This window comes from Poecilia mexicana, unplaced genomic scaffold (genome assembly GCF_051168715.1).
Source record: "Poecilia mexicana isolate PSO_F unplaced genomic scaffold, ASM5116871v1 scaffold_8, whole genome shotgun sequence".
In the NCBI taxonomy this organism is placed as follows: domain Eukaryota; kingdom Metazoa; phylum Chordata; class Actinopteri; order Cyprinodontiformes; family Poeciliidae; genus Poecilia; species Poecilia mexicana.
The window spans coordinates 12,997,332-13,015,738 of NW_028263377.1; the positions used below are offsets into that span (position 1 = coordinate 12,997,332).

At 39.6% G+C, this 18,407-nt stretch overlaps 2 protein-coding genes across 2 annotated transcripts; one reads left to right on the top strand and one right to left on the bottom strand.

Annotated features, from left to right (window-relative positions):
• Positions 1 to 1,571: 1,571 nt before the first annotated feature.
• On the bottom strand, positions 1,572 to 7,693 carry luc7l3 (LUC7-like 3 pre-mRNA splicing factor). The gene is made up of 11 exons (XM_015010964.2): positions 7,430 to 7,693; positions 6,014 to 6,080; positions 5,895 to 5,934; positions 5,653 to 5,797; positions 5,452 to 5,526; positions 5,247 to 5,351; positions 4,879 to 5,040; positions 4,441 to 4,796; positions 3,845 to 4,071; positions 3,207 to 3,415; positions 1,572 to 1,715 (listed from the first exon to the last, which is right to left on the bottom strand). Exons 1-10 carry the CDS (start codon positions 7,526 to 7,528, stop codon positions 3,240 to 3,242), a joined length of 1,452 nt encoding a protein of 483 aa, XP_014866450.2. The 5' UTR covers positions 7,529 to 7,693; the 3' UTR covers positions 1,572 to 1,715; positions 3,207 to 3,239.
• Positions 7,694 to 9,109: 1,416 nt separating this feature from the next.
• ankrd40 (ankyrin repeat domain 40) lies at positions 9,110 to 16,209 on the top strand. The gene is made up of 5 exons (XM_015010974.2): positions 9,110 to 9,629; positions 11,482 to 11,630; positions 11,793 to 12,449; positions 12,758 to 12,939; positions 14,004 to 16,209. The coding sequence occupies exons 1-5, from the start codon at positions 9,496 to 9,498 to the stop codon at positions 14,145 to 14,147; spliced, it is 1,266 nt and encodes a 421-aa protein (XP_014866460.1). The 5' UTR covers positions 9,110 to 9,495; the 3' UTR covers positions 14,148 to 16,209.
• The last annotated feature ends 2,198 nt before the right edge of the window (positions 16,210 to 18,407 follow it).

Sequence of the window (18,407 nt, forward strand, 5' to 3'; positions counted from 1 at the left end):
TTTTTTCTATTAAAAATAAAGACAGAGCTCTCTGCAAGTGGTTTTACACATTTACCTTAGTTAGGCTTAACAAAATATATGCTCAGCATTGTCTGGAATGACCATTAAGAGACAAAAAAAAAAAAAAACTTAGTTATATGTTTAATGCCTGTTTTGGAACAGGATGAATGTCAGATTGAACTTTAATTATGGCCATCATTTTTGAAGAAGTCATGACAGCTGGGTTTGTGGTCTGTTATACTAGTCACACCTGAATTCAAATATTTTCAGAAATGATTGTAATTAATCACAACATAACCAGAATGCTGAAATTAGTGGAAAGACTAGTTTATATGGTTAACGGTGTAAAGAAATGCACACATTTTCCAAAATTAAACCATCCTGGTTGCCTGCTGAGGATTTTTATCTTGCTGAAAATCAGATTGATCTTATAGCCCAAGTTGTATGTTTACATATGTATGTTTTATACTAAAACATAGAGGTTTGCATCACTGTTGCTAGATAAAACCAACAAATTAAAGCAAAAAAAAAAAAATAAAATCTCACAACCCTTTTAAATCCATTAGTTGGAAGATTCAGCAAACTTAAAAGGACTCGTTGAAATTGACCAAATGTTAATTTCAATTGTAAAATGCTTTATAAATCCAAAAGTGAAATTAAATGTTGCAACCCCTGTTATCCAAGGTTCCTCAAGGATGGTGATGGCAGTGGGCAAATTGACCTCCTGTAGCAGTCGGTGTTGCAGCGGCCCTGGTGAAGCCTCTGACTGGAAACATACCGTTTTATTGAAAGAGGATGCCCAGAGTTGTCCATTATGCTCATTCATTTCTTGAACCAGTCTTCTTCATCAGCTTCTTCACCTTCAAGTAATTGGGTCTGCTTACTGCTGGTAGTGGTACCGGATGCACTTGGCGTATCGCCACATTTGTATTCTTTTCCTGTCTTACCAAGCATATTTCAAAACATCTATCAAATATAGAATTCATCACAAAGAAAAAAATCCCCCCCCCCCCCCAAAAAAAAAAAAAAAAAAAAAAACAAGACAAGATTTTACCTTTTAATTTAACATGACAACATGTACATTAAAAGCAAGGCGAAATTTAAACAAATCTTTAATGATGAAGAGCTTCAGAAGAGAATTAAAATCAAAATATTTTACATTTATGGGACAAGAGCAATAGCCATGAGCTCAAAGTGGAGGAGGAAAGAAACACTCCCTGTCAAGGATCTTACATTGTACATACGCTTTTAATTGAGGTTTTTTTAAAAAAAAAAAAAAAAAGAGGTCAGGAGAAGAAGTAGAACCTGACAAAATGAGTACAAACCACGAGCACTGTTTTTATTCAATTTCCACTAAATGCCAAGAAACATAGGACGTGTAAAGATTTTCAACAAAAACAAAACAAAAAGAGCCCATTAAGAACTTTTTCTACACTTTCCACGTGATATCTGGCTTTCATCTATTACCAGTGAATCAGATGAATATGAGATGAACCACAACTGCCTTTTATCCAAGCCAATTAAACAAAAAAAAAAAAAACTAAAATCAAAGTATTAACCCTCTCTCCTCATTGAGATATATCATTTCATGGTTATTTATTAAATAACCCCCTACACATCTGTGGTTCACCTTGTTTGTAAGCAGCGAAGTCAGGTTCAGGGTAAAGGTGGGCGTGCTCTTCAGTTTCTTCCTCCTCAAGACATTCCAGCTTCCCCTGCAGAGCAAAACGGCCACAACAAACAACGTTAGCAAGGGTCCCACGACATGGGCTTGTAGCAAAGACAACAAGCTACGCAGGCAAATGTTTATCTGCTGCTCAAATATGGTAATTTTTTTTTTTTTTTTTTTTGGTGGGAAAAAAAAAAAAAAGATGGTCCCATTAACAAACTATAAACCAAATAACAGTTTAGATTTCTTGCATAAACACTGCAGGTGTCGAATACATTTGGCTACTTTGGTATATTTCACCTGCTTTACATTTATAAAAACTTAGCATTATTTTAAAGACAAACCTATATAATATTCCTTTCGCCAAAGTGGAAATATGCCTGACATGTTGGAGAATTTGAGCATAATAATAATAATACTGCGGACACGTCTGCGGCAATTTCAGCCAATGGCAAAAGGACATGAAGGTCGTCTCAGATTATTCATTCAAATAACTCTTCTTCCCCCAACGTGTTACCAAATACAGCAGCAAATCAGACAATTAAAAATATACACACGATGGATACATGTTCTAAAAGAAGTAGCTAGTTGTTTTTTTTTTTGTTTTTTTTTTTAAACAGGCAACAGCATTCAGAAATGGATGTGGGTAGAGAAAGGAGTACCTGGGGTGAGTACCTGCACAGTTTGACAGTCAGAGAGTATCCAAGATTTTTAATTTGCCCTTTTTCTCATGTGGGTCTCGCTCACAACACCAACGCTGTGTGAGGTATAGAAGTCAGCTGCAATTCATCCGATAAACCCTACACCTCCAGTTAGTGTTGTTAAGACCCCCCCCCTCAGGTGCTATACCCCCCCACCGTATCCTCCCGAAAAAAAAAAAAAAAAAACACAGTGCATGGCATTATCAGGCACAGTAAGCTGGAAAATGGGCAAACTCCCAAAGGTAAAATCTGAACATGTAGAAAACACAGCCACTTAATTTCCTCCCTGAATGGACAAAACAGCAATTACTATGTTTTCCTGTTTCAGAGTAAGAAAAAAAATGTAATGAAAAGTAATATTAATAATAAAAAAAAGGTAAAAACATGTATATACAGCTAGAGAAATGTGACTGGATCTGTCATTTCTTCCACAGAGTGAAATTAAACATCTGCAAGGATCAAAAACCGATACAAAACGAGGGGTACCTCTGGGCATGTTTGCTCAGGGCTACACTGGCCTTTCCCTCTTGGCTTTGTGTGAATGTTTTCTACTTTCTTCTCATTCATCGGGCCTAGTCCTTCATCTTCAGTGCATACTTACGATGCACTAATCAAAAACAGGATAAAGATATTTGCATATAGTACATACGACAAAAAAAAAAAAAAAAAAGGAAAGGAAAACAAAATCATAGGCATTGAACTGAAACAAACAGCGTGGGAAACGGAAGGGGCAGAGAGGGAGGGGTGGAAGGGAGGTAGGACGGCTGAAGGAAAGGGGAGAGAGTGTGAGAGGGAAGGTCGAGAGCCAGGGGGAGTGAAGAGGAGGACGCACTTACCTGAGCCTGATCTGAGGTCCTATCAGATCAGTTTTAATTGGACTGAGTGTCACCTTCAGATTGGAGGAGCTCTTGCTGGCCGTTAAGCAGAGGGGGGGAGGAGGAGGCGGCAGCCTCGGTCTGCATCGGTTCCGGCTCCGACGAAGCCTTAACGGTGGCCGCGTCGCTTTCTTTCTTTGAGCTGCTCTTCTCCTCTGTCGCCTTACGGTCTGACAAAACGGTACAGATATTCAGCGGTTGACCAATTATTACAGTCTGAAAAAAACTCGCTGAAAAAGCCTGTTATTCAGGCCAAAACAAAGTAGAACATAACGTACAAGTAGAAGTGAAACTATATATACGGTTTTTTTTCTCACAAATGTAAACCTGAAAAGTAGGATTTTTATTACTACTGGGCTTAAGTCTCTACCAGCTTTCTATCTCTTCCATACGTTTAATTATTCTTCTGGGGGAATTAGCACAAGCTCAGACTCCAATAAGCTGTTTTTGATCTTTGCAGATGTTTAATTGCATGATGGATTAAAACTAGCTCAATTATTTCTGTTTGCAGGATTTATCGTTTTTCTCTTTCTACCAAGAACTGGATGACAAAAATCTTCAGTCTGGTGCTTTTCGAGCTGAGGAAAACAGGTTCCTACCTTTTTCTTTTGATGACCGCTCTTTGTCTTTGTCCCTTCCTTTGTCTCTGTTTCTGTCTCTATCCTTGTCCTTGTCCCTGTCTCTTTCTCTGTCCTTGCTGCGGCTCCGGCTGCGATGGCGGTGGGACTTGCGCTCTGAGCTACGCGACCTCCTCTTGTCGCGGCTGCGGGAGCGACGTTTTCTGTCGGATCGCTCGCGACTGCGCCTCCTCTCTCTGTCACGACTCCTGAAGAAAGAGGGAGAACGAGTTGAAGAAAAACAGATTTTCACACACTCAATTTGAAGTGAGACATATCGAAGCACGTAATGTAAGCAAGTCTTCCTACAGTTGCTTTGAGATGGCAAACGTTAACTGATTTCGTCACGCCAGTTTTCAGATTTTCTGTAAATTCTAATTTTATTATAGTTTAAAGTCTGTTGTTGGGGAGGTGAGGGGAAACAGTCAAAAGTATTGTTCTAAAATCCTTTTCTTGATGCTAAATATCTTTTTATAAGAGTGAAATAATTCATCCAACTGAAAATGTTAATCCTATTTCTTAGCTGATTGTAGATATAGAGAAAAAGAAGAAGAAAAAAAATAAATAATCGACCATACCGGCTGCGCTTCCGTTCCCTGTCCCGCTCTCGGCTTCTAGACCTCCGGCGGTCGCGGGATCTGCTCCGCCTCTTGTCCGACGTTCGGCTGGAGTGGCGGCTGTTGGAGTGGCTTCGCCTCGCCCGTCTGTCGCGGTCCCGCTCTCGCTCCCTTTCCCTGTCTCGCTCCCTCTCGCGCTCCCGCTCTCTCTCTTTCTCCCGTTCCTTCTCCTTTTCCCGCTCCTTCTCCTTCTCCTTCTCTTCCTCCTCTTTGCGCTTCTTCTCCCGCTCCTCCCTCTCGCGCTCTCGCTCTTCTCGGTCCCGTTTGACAGTAGGGCTCTCGCCTGGAGGGTCCTCAGAGCGACGTCGGAGTTTTTCCTGAGGACACAAATTCCCAATTGGGTGAAAGTCGAAACCAAAAGCATCCAAATTACTTCTCTTAGGCATTTCATAATGTTACCTTAAGCTCCTCTACAGTAGACTTTATCTTAGCGTAGCCCATGTGTTGTTTGCCCATTAAGTGATCATCCACCCGGGACTGTGCGTCACCCACGATGAGGAAGGCCCCACACACCTCACACACCTCCATCTGTTTCTCCTGAGCAGCAAAGCTCTCAATAGTCTTAAAAAAGAAAAAAAAGAAGAAAAAAAAAAGAGCAAAATATTAGTTTTACCCCATAATTAATAAAAACGTAATTCGTTTTGGATTGATGTATTTCAGCACATCGTAGGATAAACTCTTGTTTGGAAACAAACGGTGTTACACAAGCAACACCTACTATCTTGAGCTGCATCGGTAGGCCGATTAGCTGGTGTTAGCTGACTCACCGAGGGGGTGGAGCTCAGCATCTCCCTCTCCTCCTTCAGCTGCTCCACCAGCTTCATCATTCCCTGAGCCTCCTCCACACGGCCCTCCGACCCCAGTTCCTCAATCTGAGGAAGAGAAAACCCATGTTGCAGTTTATTAGCCGAGAAAACGGGAAATCTTGGTAATCTATTACAATTCTATTTTATCAACAAATTAGTTGCAAACCTGTAAAACCAGGTCTTCTATCTTCTCTGTCAGAACTTTAACTTTCTCTTCATTCTTTCCAGATGGACCCGGGCCCTGAGGGAATAAAACCGCAATATCTCATGCAAACAGTGAATTTGTTTTCCCGTGGGGTTTTTTTTTTCCACAGTAGGTAAAACCGCATATTTGTGTGAAAAAAAAAATTATGACAAAATTACAAACCCCTGCATTTTGCTGAGCTTGAGAGAGCGCAAGTCGAGCATGTCCTCTACGAATCCGCCGCTCCACTTCCGCCAGGAGAGACTGCAGATACCGCAGGAATTCTCGCTCGTAGCCTTCTTTCATAAACCGAGAGCTTTTCTCGTACCTGTGGCAAGAAAGAAATTTATCAGGTCAAAACACCCAACTGGAAAAAATAAATAAATAAATAAATAAAAAATACTAAAATCTTCAGCAGAACTTACAGTTTCCTTAGATTTTCATCATGGATTTTCTCACAAGGACCTGGAACAAAACAGAAATGCCTCATTACACTACATTATTACAGTATTCAATTATTATTATTCTTTCTTTAGGCCCTTACCCAAGTCAGAGCGTGTGTTTGTGAACAGCTCCGCGGGGCAGAAGCCACACAGATAGTATCGACAAACCTAAAGAGAAAAACAGAAATATAAAACGTTTTTCCCCCCCCCCCTAAGTTTATATTCTAAGAACTATTCATGAAGAATTGTAAAACTCTGAAAATCGAGGTTTTCATTCATTCAAGTCGAAAACTATTTCGGACATCTCTTAAGCATAATCAGTGCAAGCACACGGAAGGAGAAGTGCACACTTTTGACTTGTACCATTCAATACACAAACAAAAATAAAGTCAACTTTACTCCAAATCAATTCAGATGTCAGTGTTTTTGCATCAAATGTCACCAACAATAATACTATATTTTTCTCTGACCATATTAAAGAAAATAAGAATCAGCAGATTCTTTAGGTCGGAAAAGGAACTAGTCTGCGTCTTCCCTTTTTTGCTCCAATTGCTTGATTATGCTAAAACCCGCACCACTGCCTCAAAGATGCAACTTTATTTGGCTTCTTTAAAATACAAAATGTATCAAATGATTTGTTATCCATTTTTAATTAGAGTGATGCAACGCTAATGTGCCAAAATTAGCTTGAAGTGTAGATTTATTATTTTCAAATAAACTACATCTATAATTTAGAGATGTGAAATATCCATGTAGCAAAAACAAATCAGAATTTAAAAAAAAAAATACATATATTCTTTTTATTTCCTGGCATAACAATCTCAGTCACTGATTTTTTTTTATAAAATATATATATATTTTTATAAAACATATAATTTGGTTATTTGAATAAAACACCGTAACAAGCCAGTTCATTTTAACATCTGAAAAACTAAACACATTTTTGTTTGAGGTTTTAGAGCAACATGCCAAACATTTTCTGCGACTTGGATAACAACTTCTCACTGGTTTCAGTGTAAAACGAGGGAAACAAACTACCAACAAACTTTAGCGGTAGCTCTCATTTTAAACCTACACGTGATCTTAACACTTAGAAATTTCTTTCAAGACATAAGACTTAAAGTTACTTATTCGAAGAGCACATATTTGAGAAAAGTGTCTAATCTGACAAAACTTGATTATGACACATTTAAAAGTATCTCTCGGGTGCCTTGAGGCTTTAAAAACCTTGTTCTAACGAGAGCATTGCCATCCTTCATTGTGATCCACTGGCCTAGCCTAGCTTAACCGTTAGCAATTTCACGTTAAAACCGCTAACATGCGTACCTATACCGCAGTGTCTCCTAAGACTTAATTAGAAAAGAACGTTTTAAATTAAACTTAAAGCGAAAATCCCAGATGAAGAAGCCAGTCGAGTCCCAAACCATATAAGACATGATGCTAGACATCACGCATTGCCTAAAAAAATGTTAGCTCATCACATTTTCGAAGCTAAGGTTAGCTACATGCTAACTTACGCTCTCGTCATCCCATCGCACGTTGGAGCGCTTCTCATCAGGGGCCAAGTTTCTGTCTCTGCCCATTAACTCATCGAGTAACTGGGCTGCAGACAGCATTTTGATAGAACTGCGGTGCCTTCTCCTGGAGTACCGCTGTGTATCCCGAGGAGCCTATTTATTCCAAATACAACGCTAAGTAGTTCTAACCAAAATGGCAGACGCTGTAGCAGCAAAAACGCCCGCTCACCGCTTGTCTACGAAAAGGTCAGTCTGAACCGGAAGCAAAAACGGATGCAGAGTTCAGTGAAGTCCCACGCATGGTCCCACTGTTGTGAGCAAATGTCTTATAAACTGTGCAATTATTTATTTATTTATTTATTTAGCATCTTGCAGATTTCTTCTTCTATTGTTATTATTGCTTTTTATACTTAATGTTTCAGAGCATATGAAACCATGACAAGAGTACACACAAAATGTAATTTTGAAACTTCAAGTCCAGTTTAGAGAACACAGCTTACCATATTTGCTTGTTTCAACGTCAACAATGAACCAAATAAGGTAAGCTGTTTACAGCATGAATGGAACTGACTGAACCTGAATACTGTCTGATTTGTAGAATCAATCAAGAGATCATAAAACCTTTCTGAAAACATAAAATAGGCTAAAATACATCAAAAAGCAGCATCATATAGGCAAACAAAACTGCGGAAGAGATGAGGAAAAAATTCAATGACATATCAGACTAAAATGTTACAGGGCTTTGGAATCTACAAACATTTCAATTCAATGACTCATTTAGAACTTAAATAACATATAGTTAATTTATTAACTTCGTGTTCATTTTAGGACAAATATGAAAAGACTTTCAACATTTTTAAAAATGACCTTGTCAAAGTTCAGACTTAAATCTGAATTAATTGCTGTGGCATGACTTTGGGTCAGTTTCGCCTTAAAGTAAGGGTTTAGTTTCTAAAGTAAATGATCAAATTATACCCTTCTTTATCTATTCTATATCAAAATTATGACCTTGACTGGTTAGTTTGACTATTTGGTAGTTAGTGCTTACTCTTTAGAGCACCTTCAAAAAGGTTTATCATCACAATACATAGCCTACATTTTTAAGTCTGTGCCCTGGAAAAATTGATAGTAATTGGTTGACTGTCAATCACACTTTATTGATATCATAGGAAAATCAAATGTTGTAGCTTATGCAAGGCTTTTCAGAGTTATTCTAGATGCTGATGGATAGGAATGATCGTCTCTTACTGTTTCTAATTATCAAAGAACAACAACAAAACCTGATTATGTTATATCAGATCTAGGATGGCGGCTGCGCTGTGGATATTTATTTCCCTCTACTGGTCACATTTTGGAGATGCAATAGTCATGTACCTTTATTAGATTGTAATAAACATTACAATAATCCGTAATATTTATTTACATGTGTTTTATTAGTGTGAATGCTGTAGGCATTCATTTAAAATAATTCACAGATTTTTAAAATAATGCATTAAAAAGATACCTATACACGTGTAGTTTTAATAGGCTAATTTAACTCGTTTTGTTTTTTTAAAGATCGGATTTATTTGTTAAGCAGACAAAGTTGTGAAAAATATCAATAAAGATTAATGTAACAACAGTAAGTTGAGCTAAAATATGAGAAAGTGGAACCAAATACCTGGGTGCATAATGTTGTCACATCCTAACCCCTCCGACTCGACGAACAGGCGGTGGGTGTTTGAGACTGACAGGACACCGTCACTACTGTCTGAATGACCCGGGCAGGGTACAGTCATTGGTAGTATGACATGAACTAACACCATATTTGAATGTTGAGGGTTTAACTCCAGTCTGAGGATTTGAAGTACTCTTCAAAACGAAGTTACGTTAGCCGAAGCTATTTGTTGTCACAAGCTAGCATCCCCTGTCAAGCTAGCCATTAGTAGGTAAGGTTAGCCGGTTAGCTGACCAGTCTCTCAGCGGGACCTGTGCGGGCATTACTAGCGAACACAGTGTAAGACCATATTATTGGCGAGCCACTTTTGCCGTCCTATGGTCTCACTCCGCTAGCTGCTTGTGCCAAAATGTCCACGACTTCGTTGGATAAAGAATTACAGGAGCGACTGAGAGAAGCGTCTGCCATCGGGGATATCGACGAAGTGCGGTCGCTGGTGGAGAGCGGGGTGAATGTTAATTCACAGAACGAGATCAACGGGTGGTAAGTGTTTCTAGTAAATTACCACAGTTTGTGACTGACTTTTTTTGTGCTTAGCTCCACCAATTGAAACCCTCGTAGGAGTCACTGAGCCAAGTGCGTCGTTGTAGGGATAAAAAATGGTCAGCGTTATCCTATTAGACTAAGCCTGTTAACCAGTAAGCCTTGCCCCTTTTGCTTCTCCGACCCGTAGAGCTCCGAGTCTGTCGAAATGCCCTTTATCACTCTGGATCCCAGTGTTGCTTTTATAAGGATGCATGACTTCAAATATATTATTTTCTACAGTAAAACTATCACAACGGATCCAAAAGGATAGCATGTTCAAGTGGGGCTGGTGTCATTTATGTTTTCTCTCTGGTTCAACCCACCTGAATCAAAAAAAAAAAAAAAAAAAAAAAATGGCTCATTACCAGGCCTCTGCAGAACTTTGACATGTTGAGATTGAGTTAAAGGAGAGCCGCATGTTAAACTGGTTCTTGAGAGCTGGAGGTGGACACCCATTCTACAAAGACTCTGGATCGAATATGGTATCAGGTGCATTTCAATAAATTAGATTAAACATTTTATTTCAGCAATTAAAATGAAAAATGTTCAAATTCATTTAAAATATTTATTAGACGGAATCCTATTGCTAGCATTTGTTTTTCTTTTAATTGCAGTTGTTATAGATTACAGATAATAGAAACGTAGAAGTTACTTTCTCATATAATCAGACAATTACATAAGCAGTGTTCGCAGTAACTTTTTAGTTACCAAGCTGGCACATGTGGGAGTGTCTCGGGGAGGACATTTTTGAAACATGTAGGACAATGTTGTCTTGTACTGCAGATTTGTATCTATTTAACAGTGGGTATTGTGGTGACCTCTGACACTTGCATAATTCACACTGCACCTTAATCAGGGTAGATTAAAATTTAATAGCTACAGTAAATTACAGCTCTTTAGTCCTGATAAGACGTGTGTGTGTGTGTGTGTGTGTGTGTGTGCGTGTGTGTGTGTGAGAGAGAGAGAGAGACTTGACGCAAGGGATGCCACAGCTGAAGCTCGTATCCTGGATACGTCTGTGTGTGGTGGTTCTTGAAACCCCTGCAGCAGTGCAAGTCTTGTAAATCTCCCCCTAAACCCTCGAATGTCCCCGTTTGTGCACCTTTTTTATCACACTACTACCAACCAGCTTCTTTAGGAGTGAACCTTTGTGACAGCAGTCAATAGCCAAGAGTGTGGCCATAACATTAGCATTTCTTTGTTAAGTTTTATTTATTTATTTTTACTTGATCCTCTGAATTTTCCCAATTGTCTGAGAAGCTGTATTACAGTTTAAAAAAAAAGGTTCTGATGACCAAATTCTAAATGAAACAACTTATTGTGCAAAACAAAAAGTTTACCAAAAATGTGGCTCCCATTATTGTGTTACAATATAAATGATCAAATTATAGAGCGTTCTCAAACACCTCTGGTAAACTACACAATGTTTACCAATAATCCCAAAGGATTAGGAAATTTTACTTGAAAGAAAATGTATAATATTTATCTTAGATTTTTGTATAGCATAATGCTAAAAATACCTCGAGTTAATGAATTCTTTCCAGATTGGAAAGAATGGTTGGCATTACAATGCGAGCTTTTTTTTGTTGTTGTTTAATTAAACGTGACGCTTTTAGTTTCAGTTTAGAGATAGCTCGTCTACACTGCACCATCTGGATATATTAGATTTTCAGGTTTCATGGTCTAAACAGCAGCATGTTTGTTTTTAAATGATAAATGTAGACATATTTTTCTTAGATTGTTTAACAAAGAAGCTGCAGAGCATGAACGGATGGAATAAGCAGTTTTGCTTTTCGATTTCTTCCACCAGGACATGCCTGCACTGGGCTTGCAAGAGGAACCATAAGCACATCGTGTCCTACTTACTCAGTTGTGGAGCGGACAAAGAAATCCTCACGGCTAAAGAGGAGCTCGCCTCTCAGCTTACATCTAAACCAGAGATCAAGAGACTCTTGGGAGGTTATATCTTTTTTTATGTTCTTCTTGCTCTTGTCATGTTCCATTTTTGCTATGTTCAGTTAAACCCCATGCCATTATTTGAGTAAATATGTCTATTAAAGTATCGTCTTTGTCATTATGCCAACCCTTTAATAAATAATGATTGTCTGTGCACTTCCATAGTTGAGGTGGAGGAAGTGCCTGAGGTGAAGGAGCCTGAGTTACCAATCATCCCAAATTACCTCTCCAACCCTCCCTTCATGTATTCCAAGATGGACAATAAGTCAGAGATCCTCCAAACCCAGCCCCTCACACAGAACGGCTCTAGAGATTACACCGAAGACACGCAGAGCGATTCGGCCTCACTGTCCTCCACCGACGAGCTCCAGAAACCCCAGAGCATGGTGTGCGACGGGCCCGCCCCTTCACCAAACCCCGTCGTCAATCACAGCCAACCTCCAGCCGCTGAATTCATTCCTGTGCCTGAGCAAAACGGCGTGTCGGCCAGCATGGCCTCGTCCCACAGCCACACTGTTGTGAACCACACGGTGCCTATTGACCTCTCGGTGGAGCCTCACCTGGTCAACCATGCCGACTACTCTCACATGGTGGCCCACAACGGTACTGTGAGCTCGCCTCCGCTGGCCTCGCCGCGCCCAAGCTTGACCGGCGGCGGTGGCGGCGGCGGCACACAGGTTCAGGCTCCGGTGGCCGGCGCGAACCCCACCATGAGCCGGCAGCAGTCTATTCCACAGCAGCTGAGCTACAACCAGGCCAATGGGCCCATGCCAGCGTTTCAGCCTTTCTTTTTCACCAGCACCTTTCCTGTTAATGTACAAGGTGGGTTAAGCCACTACTTGTTTGTTGTTTCGTCTTAATATGAACAAAATACTGAATCAGCATATACAGCATCCAACTTGTTGAAGCAGAAAAGGCTCTAAGTGGGTGTAACATCACCTAATGTGACCTCTGACCCCTACCATAGAAACAAATATGCAGAGAAGTTTATCTGGTCCGACAAGGTCGCTTTGTTTTATTACACGACGATAATAAACTGGTGACTCAGTAATCCTGAGATCCCATTGTGTCTGTTAAATAAGCCATATTCTGCATGTAATAAGGAGGTATCGCTCGCTCTTTTCTTTTAGAGTTGGTTCTGAAGGTTCGAATCCAGAACCCAAATGCACGGGAGAACGACTTCATCGAAGTAGAACTGGATCGTCAGGAGCTCACCTACCGTTCCCTCCTGAGAGTCTGCTGCCGCGAGCTGGACATCAGCGCTGAACATGTGGAGAAGATCCGCAAGCTGCCAAACACCATGTTAAGAAAGGTACAGCCGACAGAGACGTGCTGTGCTGCGGATCATGTCCTCATGCGTTACTATACATGTATTGTGAAAGAAAAGTTCTGTCTGCAAATCGAAGTGTATTTAACTTAGGGCTGCAACTAATAATTATTTTAGCAATTGATTATTATGTTGATTGATTGAATAAAAAAAAAATTCTGCAGATTTTTCATTTAATCTTTTAAGACTTTTTTTTATACAATATTAGAAATACATTAAAATAAGAAAATACACATTTTATTGGCTGAAATGCATTAATAGCATTCCATTATTGAACGTTTGGTTGTTTGTAGCAAAGCATCCATCTATAGCTAAAAACATATTTCTAACATCGGCATGTGAAAAGCTTAACCCTTTCTACTTGTCTTAGCATCAGTATGGTGTTAAGCTAATTTGTTGATTCATTTCTGGATAATAATTGGGTAGCAAAAGGTTTTTAATAGGACTTCAAAAAAATTGAACCAGGTGAATCTAAAATTATACCACCTGAGTTCTGGGTATAACATTTTTATCAGTTTTCTTTAATATATTTTAAATGCAAACCTTATAGAACTTTTGTACAATTTAAGACTGAATGTGTTCTTCTTTTACCAAGTGGGACATTCATTTTGAGTCTTTTTACTCCAGGTAGCCATTAACAGATTACTAAATTAGTTGACAATTATTTCAATAATCGATTCACCACAGTTAATTGTTTTAGCCCTAATTGAAATTATGTGATTAAAAAGTCAACCATTTCTTCTGAACATTGCTTGATAAAGGTAGTATTTTTAAATCCAATTGTAAAAGACAGAACCACAGGCAAGCGTCCTAAAAGTCTATTACATTAGTAATATTACCGCAGTAACTCAACCTTCATTTCAAAACTTTTTTACTCTCCTTAAACACTTAAATTGTCCTAATCTAAGATCGTTGTTTTTTTCAAGGTTGGCAGGTCATAGCTGAGAAACTTACACCAGCCTTTCTCAAGATAACATTGTCATTAATGCACTGGTGTTTTTATAAGGCAGCAACTTCCTTATTTCAACCGATTTGTCCTTCCTGTTCAGGACAAGGACGTGGCTCGGCTGCAGGACTTCCAGGAGCTGGAGGTTGTGCTGGAGAAAGCAGAAGGCCTGTCCCTGTTCTCTGGTACGGGGAGCCTGACAGACAGGCCCTGCTACAACATGAAGGCCTCTCGCCTCACTTACTGAAGCAAACCCAGACCCAGAGGTCTCCCTGACGACGACGGGCTTCTGTAGCTTCCCTCGAGCAACCTCAGATAGTCGCCCTGCCCGGCTCCTTTGTTCCAGCTTTGATGTTTGACCAATATTCCAGCTGGGATTTGTTTGTACAACTGTAGCTATTGTCCTCCTCCTGTCCTCTTCTGGGCCTGCTGCTGCTGCTGCTTTAGTGTACCCGAATCAGTTCCAGGTGAAAGCTGATGCATGGTATCCTTGAATATGTGCAACGTATTTGACCCCTCTTTTTTTCCCCTTTATCATGCCCCCCCACTGCCCTTTGTGCCAAGGTGTAAGTGGGTCAACAGAGGGGGACGTTGGCTTGTCTTCCTAACGGGCTGGATTCTGCGATCGCCTTATAAGGACAAGATTTTATTGTGGAAAACTGGCCAAGAGGACATCAGGAAGGATTAACATAAGATCATCACCAGACCACCACGCCTGATGAGCTGCAGCACTGTGGACCACACAGCAACTTCTGACAGAATGAGCTACAGTCATATCCGATAGTCTTGGTTGTGCACACATGCTCTTTGCATAAACCATAGTGTCTTCTCACAGACGATATCTGTTATTAGCCAAATGAAAGCAAAGTTTATCTCACTTAATTAGGAGTAGTACATTTATTGGCCTCAAATAAACATATATTTTCATCTGCATCCCCTCAGAGATGATTTAAAGAAAACTTATGTCCCGCTTTTGAAATAATTCAGCTGTACACTGTGGTGAAGGAATAACACCGGAGCTGTTTTTTTGTTTGTTTGTTTGTTTTTTCTTAACATAACACTACATTGCTGCTACTCGTTTATGTTCAGCAGCCAGAATCATACTTCAGTTTTCAGAGCAGAGCCACATCTTGCATTCTGGTGGCAAAGCAAATGTGTATGAGGTTTCAACTTAAAATGTTTAAATCCTGCCTTGTGTTAAATATTTTTCAGTTTCTGTCAATTTTAGTGTCGATTTAGAATTGAGACCAAAAAAGAAAGAAATAAACCGAACTAGCCAGCAAAGATGATAATGTCACTAACAAATCTATCACTGCTTTAGAGGAGAATGTAGCTTTGTTTTCATTTTTGTTTTCTCACAAATGCTAAAGGAAAACCTACAGATTTAGTTTTCTCCTGGAACTTGGCCATGATATTCTTTGCTCATGTTGAGGACTACGCATAATATAAATATCTGTTCAAAGCCACTCTGGTCCTCTTTTTGAATCATTACTTCAGATCTAACATATTTGCCTTTGACACTTTTTCTAGCTTGACAATTTAAAAAGTTCACTTTGAATTTGACTTGAAGAATATCTTGAACACTGAGGAAAAAACATATTTACTCTAATGTTAGTTAGCGGATTTGTTTACGCTGCCTATGTTAACGTGTTACTGGGGCTCCTGTTTAAAGTTCAGCAAATGGACACTAAACATGTCTTACAATCAGCATCTTACCTTGTGGTGAGAGTTTAATTCTCTGAATCTACTTGAGCCTCTAACTCTTTGTTTTAATTTGGGTTTTAGGTAGCGTTTGTGTGTATTGTTTACCAGCTTGGCCGTTTTTTTTTGTTTGTTTGTTTGTTTGTTTTGTGTCAAAAAAAATCTGCAGTTGTGCAGGAGTTCATCACCGAAAGACCCGAAATGCTTTTGTTAAAGTGCAATGTGAAGGAAGAGGAACGTGTTTCAGTAAGAAGAGCGGGACGACATTAAGAGAAGTTATGCCACGCGCGAGAAGCTGGAGCTTGAAATAACAAAGCAGACATTGTGAACTGAAACAATGTATGCTAAGTGAAGTTTGCTTTTGTTTTATTTTTTAAGAAAATTTGACTTTGTGAAAAGGGGATGCCCATGTTGTGCTTGTTGGTTGCACATTATTTCAAAAAAACAGAACAGTTGGAATTAACCTATGCATCCAGAGTCTGATATTTTTATATACAGTAGGACCTGTATACATGTACAAATAATCTAATAAATAGGCACTGTTAAAATTGTGATTTTGTTCTGGAAACCTTTAACTGTTCTTTGATAAAGCATGGTAAATGAAACAATCTGTTTTCCTCATCCTTTATTTTAAATGGACCATATTTTATGTTTTTTTTTCTTGTTTTCCTTTTCATTCAGACAGAAGATTGACCATTTTTTATTTGAGTAATTCCCGACAAAATCCCAGCAGCACTGCTGGGATTTTCAAAGTTACCTTGTTCAATCTGACAATAATCAAGCTCAGAATATTTTTTAACAATGTATCAACTATATAGATATTGATGATGATCTGTGTCAGATTTTCAAACAACTGAGAAACTTCAATTAATAGCTAAACATTTAAATATATAGAGATTTAGAATATTTTGGTGCAAAAGTACTATTTGAATAGTGTATTTTTTTTAATCCACAAAGTGTCAAATTTAATCACACCAGTTTAAAAGAAAGCAACAAATTAACATTTCTATTCATGTTTTGCACTATTATTCTGTTAGCACACCCATTGTGTTTAAGTCTCAACCAGCTGATTGTCGATTTCGTCTGAAATTGTAGAAATGACGCATTTATGAGATTTAGCCCAGGTAGTTTACTTCATATTTTAAGCTCTTCTGTTTCATAGTAGGGTGATGCTTTGCATCAGAGGGTTCATTTTTGTTACAACAGAGTAATAATGCTAAACACACAATAACTGGGTTGGGAATAGACGCAGCAGGCTAATGTTAAGCTACAGTGCTCATAATTATTTTGAAGACCTGAGCATTTTAGAAGAGTTTGCTGAATTGCAGGAATTGCACCACCTTCCAGCTGCAGGGTGCCCTCCATGTTCGGTCAGTCGTCACATGCATCTGCACAACAACCCACTGTTGTGTGACCCTGTAATGATCTTGCAGAACATGAGGCTTTGTTGTGTTCCCTGTCCGACTTAAAGAACACAAACAGCACCTACTTTACGGCCACATCGTCACTGCTGTATCTGTGAAATGAAGACATTGGTGTTCACGCGGTGACCAGATGTCCAGGTGATGCAATGTGCAGAGGACAAATATTACAAAATCTACACAGAGGGTCGCGAGTACTGCGCCTTCATACAAAGGACGACGCTACGCATGGCCAGTCTTCTGGCCTTGCTGTGTTTCTGTTGGATGTCTAGGCTTGCAGCCGTGCTGTGGCTGGATGTGCCCCTCTCCTTTGTTTTGAAATTAGAATGCACCTATAATAGACATCTAGACATCCAGCACAGGGAGTAGAAGCAGTGGATCTACATGGTCAGGCAGCATTATTCAAATTCATTTCTCTGTCACTGAGCGTCATTCTCTAACAGATCGAAAAGTATTTCCCAAAAATACTTTTGGGAACAAACAACAAATAAAATACATTATAGTTTGTGGTTTTAAAAAAAAAAAAAGTGAGAAATCCTCATTTCGCTCATTCCTCTTTACAAAACTGTACTAAACCCCGCATAGACTCAGCGTCTGAGCTACGATTGCTCACAGACACGGTGAAGGTCAAAGTCAAGGTCTAATTGCAGACAATACATGACTGAAGGCTGGTAGAGCGGCCCCCACGAGGGGTCCCGCATGTAGCTTGATTCAATATGCTACATGCCCTGTAGCCTCAGTGTTGACAATGCTGGGAATGCAGGGTCTTGAGGGGTGAAGGTTAAGGGTGGGGGGCCTAACGGGAGAGGCGGGGGGAACAAGTGGGTGAGTAGACAGTGAAAACACAGCTTGACTGTGTTTGCACATTTGCAACCAATTGAACTTGTATATTTGTGAGCAGTTCCACTTTCCTATAACGGAATCCCTGTCACTAATGCATATCAGCAGCTAGATAAACAGATTTTGGCCTCATGGCTGATGATCCCACATTTCCTTTAAATGTCCGGAGATGTCTCGCCTGTTTACATGTGAATTCCCTCACAGACAACAGAGACCAGACAGAGACCGCTGGGTTTGGCCTGAAGATCTCCGGGCCTCATTAGAAGCAGCAGGGGTCCGGCTTGGGAAGCATAATATCCATATCTCCGACCGCACCCTGCATGCACCACAATAACAAGTATTAAGGTTTAAAACATTACCATAGAGACCCATCCATGGGAGAAATTCTCCATCCATTTACAAACTTCTGCTGTTGCAGTTTTACCAGACACTTTGTCTGAGGTTTTAATTTTTTTTTTTTTTTTTTGCACACTGGAAATGTTTTGAGCACAAACAACCTGTTTAGGATCACAGGTCTTTAAACTTAAAGCAATTTATGTCTAACT

Excerpts from the sequence above, each read along its gene's own strand:
- luc7l3 (XM_015010964.2), bottom strand. The coding sequence starts at position 7,528 with ATGCTGTCTGCAGCCCAGTTACTCGATGAGTTAATGGGCAGAGACAGA. Across the intron at positions 5,935-6,013 it reads AAACACACGCTCTGACTTGG|GTCCTTGTGAGAAAATCCAT; the intron begins GTAAGGGCCTAA and ends GTTTTGTTCCAG. Across the intron at positions 4,797-4,878 it reads CTACTGTAGAGGAGCTTAAG|GAAAAACTCCGACGTCGCTC; the intron begins GTAACATTATGA and ends TTGTGTCCTCAG.
- ankrd40 (XM_015010974.2), top strand. The coding sequence starts at position 9,496 with ATGTCCACGACTTCGTTGGATAAAGAATTACAGGAGCGACTGAGAGAA. Across the intron at positions 9,630-11,481 it reads CAGAACGAGATCAACGGGTG|GACATGCCTGCACTGGGCTT; the intron begins GTAAGTGTTTCT and ends TTCTTCCACCAG. Across the intron at positions 12,940-14,003 it reads CAAACACCATGTTAAGAAAG|GACAAGGACGTGGCTCGGCT; the intron begins GTACAGCCGACA and ends CTTCCTGTTCAG.